General features: G+C 40.0%; 1 protein-coding gene across 1 annotated transcript; it reads left to right on the top strand.

Moving 5' to 3' along the window:
• The first annotated feature begins 308 nt into the window (after nt 1-308).
• Nucleotides 309-9,230, top strand: Tbx22 (T-box transcription factor 22). Its single transcript, XM_075957789.1, has 8 exons — nt 309-492; nt 1,075-1,252; nt 2,024-2,125; nt 3,487-3,661; nt 4,612-4,776; nt 5,105-5,169; nt 5,614-5,699; nt 8,611-9,230. The coding sequence occupies exons 1-8, from the start codon at nt 318-320 to the stop codon at nt 9,228-9,230; spliced, it is 1,566 nt and encodes a 521-aa protein (XP_075813904.1). The 5' UTR covers nt 309-317.
• The last annotated feature ends 593 nt before the right edge of the window (nt 9,231-9,823 follow it).

Here is a 9,823-nt window from a genome sequence, read left to right as displayed (position 1 = left end):
GAGGACTGATGGTACACACACGTCCACTGAGAGGGAGGAAACCTAAAAAGGAAGAAAGACGACACCTCGTAGGATTTTGACTCGTTTCATCTTCCTTCTCTTTTATTTTGTCTAATTAAATAAAAATATATTCATAACAGAGGGGGATTTTTTTTCTGTTATAGTGCGAATCCAAAAATTGGTTTTCAGATTTAAGACTTCTTTTCTGTGAGCTTTTCCTCCCTTGCCTCTCTTTTGCGCCCTCCCTCTCCCCCCTCCCTCCTTCCCCAGCTCAGGTTGAAACTTTGCAGCGCACAATCACTTCTTCCCCTCCAGGGATGGCTCTGAGCTCTCGAGCGCACGCCTTCTCGGTGGAGGCCTTGATGGGGAGACCCAGCAAAAGAAAATCTCAAGACTCAAGAGAGGAGATGCAGCCTGAGCTGCGGAACGAACAGTGCGTACAGAAAGAGGAGGAGGTACCCAGCACCGCTTCTGGGGACTGTGAGCAGCCGGGTGAGTACACTGAAGCAGCCCGGTCACCCCGTGCGCTTCAGCCGCCTGGCTGGATTGGATCTTCTTCGCCTGGTTCACTGCGCTGTGGCAAGGATGTCGATGTCGTGGGTCAGCCCTGCAGGTCAGGTTGTGGATTGAGGAACACCGTTAGCCACCTGACTTGAGTACAAATTTTAAAACGTCTGAATCGCACTGGAAATGCCCTGGTTTGTTTGCGATGAAAAGGAGGGTCCCCGCTTACTTTTAGAGGAATGAGTCACACACCCTTATAACATCCTAAGAGCCAGACCTGGCTGTTCCTCTCAGTAGGAAGCAGGGTGTTTTCCAAATTCCCAAGAATATCTAGCTTCGGATTCAGCTCATGGAAGGTTAGGGGTGAGAGAATTTTAAGGGTCCCACTTTTCGTGGGATGGAAATTGGGCCCCCTCTGTATTCAGAAACTACAAAGGGCTTTGAGGGGGAAACTTATGCATCAGACTCTAGAGTTTCTGGGGGGAAGGACAAGGTCTACCAGTTCAAAGATAGTCTCCTAACAAAAGGATGTGTGCAGCCTGCCAAACTCTCAAACTCCATGTCTGGCAGAAAAGCGACGAAAGGAGGAATCTTCAAAATCTGCTTTATCCGACTGCTCTGGTGGCAAGGGCAACGGCCAGGAAAGTGTGCAAGAAAAAAATATTATCCAAGTGGAGCTTCAGGGATCTGATCTATGGAAAAGATTCCACGACATCGGGACTGAGATGATCATTACCAAGGCCGGCAGGTTCGCCTGGGGCAATGATTTTGCCGAATCACACACAGTAGGCACTTAAGGAGGAGAATCCAGTTTCCTAACGTGAAACTCCTCCCTCTCCCCACTCTTTGGCAGCCTTTAGAAAGCCACAGACTACTCAGTCTGTTGCTCTGGGAAGTACCTAGTTGCATTAAATCCTCTATTAATATTTTCTGATACATCCTTACTCCAAGGACTCACTCTTTCAACTCCTGCCTTTGCACTGTATGCAAAAATCTAGACTTGCACAGACAGGCAAGGGTCAGATATGTCTCCAACTTCTTACCGCTGTAGCCAGCCACTCAGAGCCGCTCAGTTCAAGCCGAGCAAATAGCAGCAGACAGTTCCCCATCCACTGTCCTCCAGCACACCATCCCTGGCTCAGATCACTGGAAAGTGCCCTTTCCATCTGGTGTGGGACAGTCTCCTAACTAGTCTTCCCAATTTCAACACTTGCAAATCTACCTCACATATCCTTCTTCTACTAAAAGTACATGAAAGGAGTGAAGCTTTCCCTGTCCTACTTGCTCTCTTATGATTTTAAATGTCATGTGGGAGGTCATGGATGAGGTCTTTTCATTAAGACAGTCTGCATCACTGGGAAATCTTGGACTTTTAAATCAACCATCTTTCTCTTATGTAACAAATGCTACTTTCTGAACATGTCATGGAAAGGGAACAGCATCTTCCTTCAAAGTATCTCTAATATCTCCTACGTCAGGTTCTATTTCCCATTCAAACCCCTATATTTTTCCCCCACAGGCGTATGTTTCCTTCTGTTCGGATCAAGGTGAAAGGGATGGATCCAGCAAAGCAATACTATGTGATTTTGGATGTGGTACCAGTGGATTCCAAACGATATAGGTAACTTGGTAGATATGGTCCAAACAGGATGAAGACACAGATTCAAAGCATCAGTGCTTCAGCCTGACACCTGAGAGCAGGAATTGAACAAAAGTATGCCTGGTGAGGAGACAGGATTGCTCATCCTTGGACTCAGAGAGCTGAATTTTCTCATTTGAATCTGAGTTCAGGTGAAGGAAGTGTAGGTCTTTCCTACTCCCTCTTCATGGAGGTTGGTGTCAAAGGACTCCTTATTGCACCCTAAGCCTATCCACTGTTTGTACCTTAGATGACTAAAGTGTGGTGCTTGGCATCCTCAGGCAAGAAGTTTGAAAAAAATTAGAGAGACATGCCTTAGGCTTCAGGTGGCTTCTGGGAATAGGCTGTAATCTGGGCAGGTTCACAAATGATGTCATGATTTGCCCAAATCTAGTGGCAGGGTCTTAGGGTCAGGGCTGTTGTTTTGCCCATATGGTGTCCCTTTTTAAGATGTATGCCTGAAGGAATAGCCAGATTCAGACAGTGTCAGGATTCTTTTCTTCTTTTTTTTTTCTTAAAAGACCTGGAGAAGGCTGTGCTAAAGGCACACAAATTATTCTTAAAATAAGAACCTTTTGAGCTAGAAGCCCAGAAGCACTGCCCTGCTGATGCTTTTACTGGGAGCTCTGGAAGTTAAGGGGAGGGTGCTGAGAAAGCAGTCCTAAGCCAGCGAGTGCAGGCAACCCAGGGGTGTCTGCTAGGAAAGAACAGATCAAGTACTATGTAGCTGCTTCCCAAGGCAAGAAAGTACCGCTTACTAGTGGTTTGAACCTCTTCAACCGGGCTAGACAGAGAAGCAGCTGCTTGCTTTTTTCGTTGCACTGAGGCTGTTTGGGGGGGGGGGGGGGGATGCTGAGTAAAATGTCGGTTTGAAATCGGAAACAGTTTGGAAAACCAGCCAGCCGGGAGGCAGCGCGGGGAGGAGTTCCCTTGGAGTTTTCTGGTGTGCAGTCGTTCCTAGCAAGAAAGGGCTTTCCCTGAAACTATTAAGCTCTGTTTAGTTCACCGTGGTTCTTGCTTGTTTGTCATTTGTGGATTTTTTTTAGGCATCGCTGCAGTGAGGAAAATGAATCAAACTGATTTCTGTTCCACTTTCTGTGAGGAAATAGCAGACTCAAATATCCCACGCTGTTTTTACTCACCCGGACACTTCATTGCATTTGGTGGCAAATGCTTGTCTACTGTTTGTTTGTTTGTTTGTTGCCTTTGAAGATGAAGTTGGATCTTCTGTTTAATTGCTAGTCTTTGGAATAAACGTTTTAATCTTTGGTGAAGCCTCTAATCCCTTGACTTTGTGCTGGCTGAGCCTAAAGCCACACCCTGCTGTTTTTTTATTCCCTCAGGTATGTGTATCACAGCTCACAGTGGATGGTAGCTGGGAATACAGACCATTCGGGCATCACGCCCAGATTCTACATCCACCCGGACTCCCCTTGCTCCGGCGAAACCTGGATGCGGCAAATCATCTCCTTTGATCGAGTGAAACTTACCAACAATGAGTCGGATGACAAGGGCCATGTAAGTGAGCACAATCTTTCTCCTGGAGGAGGTAGGTGCCAAGCCTCTGGCCAGAGGTAGTACTCTGAGAGGTCATTCTTCTTTGTAAGTGTTGAATGCTTTGGGAACCAAGCTCCTGGATTTAAATGTCAGAGATCACAAAGGGCTCATGAAGCTCTGCCACCAAAGAGTGCTGGACACTGGAAATGACTGCAGGGAGCTCCAGGGCCCAAAAACCCCAAAGAAGAGACCAGTTTAAGCTACAGAGAGTGCCCTATAGTTGAGAGTGGGAGGGAACACTTCATAGGACTGTCAGGCATCCCTTCCCCAGCAACACTGAGGTCTTTCTCCTTTCCTGGAGTTCACACATTGGTTTCAGGGGTATCTTTGATATGGTTTGGTGGGAGGATGCAAGGCAGCAAATGAGAATCCAGACTGTAAATGTCCACATGTTGCTGCCATGGGAGTCAGTTCCTGCTTATTTTCCGGTTTCCTGGATCTTGAGGCTTCTCGCTAGGTACACTTCTGCCTGGGCCCTGCCAACCTAGTCTTGTGCCAGTCACAAAAGGAGAGAAGGAAACTACCAGGATTAGGAGGTGGAAAATAACAGGTTTCTGGGCACATTTGGGACCATCAATTACTGCTCAGAGAATTTATATCAGATGATCAGGTACTCATGACATGTCCAAATCACATGGTCATCCGCATTTGGAAGCAGGAAAAGCCCCAATCTGGCTAAGAAATTGGCTACATGGTGTCAGTATTGCTGTGGTGCCTTCCTCCGGAAAGCCTTCAGCCAGGAGGGGATCAAAACTCTCAACAAAGTCCTGATTTGTGGTTATCTGAGCCTTCCTGAATACTGTCATCTAGGTTTTTTGGCTGGCATGTCTTCCTTGGGGGTTATCATAAACAGGGGGTGATGTTGGGGAGAAGTGGGTGTTTCAGATGGCACCTAACCATTTCTTTCTTAGATCATTTTGCAGTCTATGCATAAGTACAAACCCCGTGTGCATGTGATGGAGCAGGACAGCGGGATTGACCTGTCCTTGATTCAGTCACTTCCTACTGAAAGAGTCAAAACATTCTCCTTTAGAGAAACTGAATTCACTACTGTGACAGCTTACCAAAACCAGCAGGTAAAGGAGTCGAGAATCTGAGAAGTAGAAGTGGCCCCAGTGGTGTATTGGGATAGAATATGGGACAGCATCATATGGCTTATGTTTTAAACAGTGGAGGGGGAAAAAGTCGTGATTTTACTTCATTATCAAGTGACATTTGATAGAAAGTTGTATGGTTCTTTTGTTAAAGAGGAGATCATAGCAGAAGGAACCAGTAGGCAAAGGAGACAATCATCTTAAATTTGACTTAGCTGTCTGCTCGCATTTATTTCCACATTATAATGGCAGCATTGTTGTTGCGAACATAGACTGGACTTTTCTCTATGTCTTTCTTTTGAATTCATAGATTACCAAACTGAAAATAGACAGGAATCCTTTTGCCAAAGGATTTAGAGATCCTGGGAGAAACAGGTATGTAAAACAGCATACTAATTTAATAATTGTGTAGCCTCTTAAATAACTACTAGAAATCATAGGTAAGTAGAATTGCAATCATACAGAGTAGCTCTTTAATGAGTATTATAGATAATTTAACTGTGGATGAGTGTTGAGTATTATAGATAAGATAACCGTGGAGGAGACACTCAGAAGCTTCCACTTTTATGGATAGTAGGTGGCAGGAAAAGAAACTGTGTGTGTAGATCCCAAGCCATGACTTTTTCTACTGTACCTCCTGGCCAGGGTTAAGATATTGTGTAATATAGAATTGTGGAATTTACAGAAATGTACTCAGATCCTAGCTACGAGTGAAAATAATAGTTCAGATGATTGCTCATAAAATAGGACAGGTTTATATGAATCATTATATTCACTAAGTGTTTTCTGGAGTTGCTGAAAATAACTATCTTTTTTTAGGGGTGTACTGGATGGGTTTTTAGAGACTTACCCATGGAGGCCTTCTTTCACTATGGATTTTAAATCCTTTGTTGCAGACACACAAAGTAAGGAAACCGTTAACTTTTGGCTTTATTTTTACATATTAATGCAGTAATAGCAGTCATATTCTTTTTTTTTTTTTTGATTTTTCGAGACAGGGTTTCTCCATTGCTTTTTTGGTTCCTGTCCTGGAATAGCAGTCATATTCTTGTACCGAATACTACACAAAGAGATATGTGTATGCTAAAAAAATATGTGTTCACAACCAATATGTATTTACTCTGTGGAGAAGTAAGAAGGGAAAACAGAGGAAAACTGACACCTACGGGAGATAATAAAGTTATGTTGCTCTTGGATATATTGCTTATCTAGCTTATTGAATTATCTTACTCTCTTATCATGATGTCATGCATGGATTTCACAGTATCTCATTCTTTTATATTAAGAATCTATTGTGCCTCTGGCCCATTTGTGGCCTAATTTAAAAATATATTAGCTGTATAGGTTATTTTTTGTTTATCTTTATCATATACTGAATGATTTCATTTTTTAACCTTTTTTTAGTTCTACTTTACCTTCTTATTGCATGAGAAGTAAATATAAAAAAGTATGAAAGAGAACCCTAAATTATCACATCTATTTTATTGTCATGTATGCATTCCTCTTATTTTCACATTATTTAAAAAGTCACTGAACATACAATACAAGGTAACATCATATTGTAGAATTATAGAATGTAATGTAAAGTGATAATGAGCATGGTAGAGGAGCTGGGAAGAAATAAATACAAGTATAAGATTACAAATTCTTATACAGGGTGTGGTACATTACTACTTGAAAGGAAACAGAAATTAAAAGATGAATACTACAAACAGAAAGTAGTAATTAAGAAATTATGATTAATAAACCAAGTAAGGAACTGTTAGCATGCAAAACCACAAAATGAACTAAATATAGCATTTTATATTTATATGGATGTGGTGCAATTTGTCTACTTTTACAAATATTTTTAAATACTCTTTTACTTACACATAAAATTGAGTGTATCCATCATGTACCATGTGATGTTTTTATTCGTGTATGCATTAAAAAAGTTTACACTCACTCACCTACATTTATCTCCTCAAGCATTTGTTACCTTTATATATGAAAACTTTCAAAGTCTACTGTAGTGTTTTCAAAAGTATAACATATTATTGGTAACTATAGTCTCTCTACAGTAATACAGATGAACTTCTTGCTTGTGTCTCACTATAACTTGGAAGCCACTGATTTGGCATTTCTCCAACCCTAGTTAACCCCCATTTTTTTCAGTATCTGCTAGCCATTATTATGTTCTCAGTTGTCCTAAGGCCACCTTTTATAGTTCACATATGAGTGAAACCATACAGCTCTTGCCCTTGTGCATCACAACCAATTTAATTGCCATAAGTCATTAAAAATATTTGTAATGTGTTTCTTCTCAGGTAGTACATTGCCTGATGAATGCATCATCATCATCATAGTTGCATTATGCATGTGTTTCAGTGAAATAATCCATAGCTTTATTTCTGAAATATCAATCTGTAAATAGAATATTTTATTTATAAACAACATAAAACTTTTCCATTCTTCTTTCCCCCTTTGAAGGTGCTTGTCTTTGGACACTTCCTTATCATTACTTTTATGGAGCAAGACATGAACATTATACTTAAGTTTTACATGGTGCCATAACAAGTAATTGCAATGTGAAGAAATGAAGTATAATCATTTGTTGAAATGATGTGCTTTAAGGCATTATAGAAGATTATCAACAGTTGTTTTACTAGAATAATTCAACTGACAACAATAGGCGACATGCATTTAAAATATCCAAATAACCTAATTTGAAAAAGGACAAAAGTGACCATTCATTGATCACTTAAAATAGATAATTTCATAATTTACAGTGTGAAGAGTGCATTCATATGGGAGAGGAACAATCATTTAAAAAATAACTTCTGATTGTTTTATTACAGATATTTGTCATTCTGCTGATAAAATATTAGTGTGTATTTATCTTTACATACACCCAAGAAAAATAACAAAATTATCAATAAAATCTCCCAAATTCATCAAGTATGGTCAAACATAATTGATTGAATTAAAACATTTATAAAAATAAAGTTCAAAGGCTAGGTTGTCTTGTACTCCTAATTTTATTATCTGTTAAACCAGTGGTTCTTAACTTCCTAATGTTCAATCCTTTAATACAGTTCCTCGTGCTGTGGTGACCCCCCAACCATAAAATTATTTCATTGCCACTTCATAACTGTAACTCTGTGACTGCTGTGAATCATAATGTAAATATCTGATAAGTTTCTACCAAATGGGCACTACTCACAGCTTGAGAACCACGGTGTTAAACAATAAAAGACTTTGGATGTCATAGAGTAAACACTTTCCTTCTCACCTTGATGTTTCTAAATTTGAAACACTGCCTTCAATTCTTGATAGAAAATAAACATGGAAATCTCAAAATCTATGATTTTCACATAAGACAAATGTTAATGATCATTAATTTTTTATCAATAAAATTATTTTCATATTTACTTGATTTTTACACTGAAAAGATCTGCAAAATCCCAAACAACAAATTATTTTGTTTAATTTGCAGTTTAAAAAAACAAAAGGATAATTTTTGTTCATAGTATGTTATTGGTTGAGTTACATATGGGGCTTCTTTAACTGTTGGGTAAAATGGCAAGGCCTGGAGCAGAGCCAATGCTCAGTGTGTGATGCATTGTAGTATGTCGCAGTAGCAGGACTGCCAGCAATGGAGCAACTGTATTCAGAGTCAGTCGAAGGAACAAAAATATTTTTCCCAAGCTGAAAGAACCATGAACATGCAAAGAAAACCACTCCAAGAATGGGGCAGAGAGGGCACTAAATAGATATGATTACTGGCTCACCGGGAAAATCAGGTTCATTATTCACTGACTGACTTGTCTTTCACAGGTGGAAGCAGTGGCTCATCTCCAGTGACCTCTAGTGGAGGAGCTCCCTCTCCTTTGAACACCTTACTTTCTCCTTCTTGTTCTCCACCTACACCTTCATTTCACATACCCCCCAGCTCCTTTGGAATGACCTATACAGACACATACCTGCAAAATATAAACCTCCCCTTCTGCTGCAAGATTTGTTCAACTAATTTTTGGCGACCACAACCTTTTGCCTTACCTACTCCTGAAAGGCTACCAAGCTTCAACAGTTCTCAGTCTTTACCCCGATTCATGATGGAAGTGCCCATGGTATCCTCCAGGGGCATCATCAATTCAAACAATGGCTTACATGAAGACTGCAATGGGCAATGTCTACAAGCATCTCATTCTGCCAATCAAATGTTATATGGATTACAGAATCCTGGAAACATTTTCCAACCAAACCTCATTGCCCAAGAAACACTTAGTTGCCCTTTTCATCCTTCCCATGGTTGTTATAGGTACAACTTATCCATGACATCTAGACTCGAAAATGCTACCAAACATCTCAGTGAAAATGACAACAGCCAGATTTCTTTTGCAGAAGGCAGATGTGAACATTCATATTGGTATCCAGCAGTCAACCAATGCCTTTAATGGGACAACGATCTCATTTTAAGACATTCACATGTAAGCACCTATTTTCTTTATTTTTAATAAAAGAAAGGGCAATGTCTCTTAAAACTTCCTAAATGAACAGCCTTGTTTGTTTTGCATTTGAAGTAACTTAACAAATGTTTACAAGAATCTCTCTATAATGCCATCTATGACCTGTAAGAATATGACATTATAATAGCCTTGGTTCTCAAGTAAGTTACTTAATAAATATTATTTGATGAGATAAGCCATCAGTGATAATTAGTGACCGGAGATTATCTCCAGTCACAACATTGTCAACACTCCATTCATCTGTGCTTTACCTATTAACGAAAACAAAATCAAGATGTATATAATTTGTGTAAAAACAATAAAAGTATTTCCGTCCTATCTATGAAGGTTGGCTACACTATAAATATATAGCAAGATATTGTGGTAAACAACTGAATCATTTGTTTGATTTTTATTTTGTTGATGAAAGAAATCATAATTGCAGTCTTAAGGTGTAGACAGGGACACAAGTTTCCAAGTATTGTTTTAAACTAATCTGTGTAGCCTGAATAATATTTAATGCTGAAGGGGATGCAAAGATC

The sequence above is a fragment of the Microtus pennsylvanicus genome, chromosome X (assembly GCF_037038515.1).
Source record: "Microtus pennsylvanicus isolate mMicPen1 chromosome X, mMicPen1.hap1, whole genome shotgun sequence".
In the NCBI taxonomy this organism is placed as follows: Eukaryota; Metazoa; Chordata; class Mammalia; order Rodentia; family Cricetidae; genus Microtus; species Microtus pennsylvanicus.
Note: the sequence above shows the minus strand (reverse complement) of the source record. Positions and strands in the feature narration are given on the sequence as shown.

Excerpts from the sequence above, each read along its gene's own strand:
- Tbx22 (XM_075957789.1), top strand. The coding sequence starts at position 318 with ATGGCTCTGAGCTCTCGAGCGCACGCCTTCTCGGTGGAGGCCTTGATG. Across the intron at positions 493-1,074 it reads TGGGGACTGTGAGCAGCCGG|AAAAGCGACGAAAGGAGGAA; the intron begins GTGAGTACACTG and ends CATGTCTGGCAG. Across the intron at positions 1,253-2,023 it reads ATCATTACCAAGGCCGGCAG|GCGTATGTTTCCTTCTGTTC; the intron begins GTTCGCCTGGGG and ends TTTCCCCCACAG.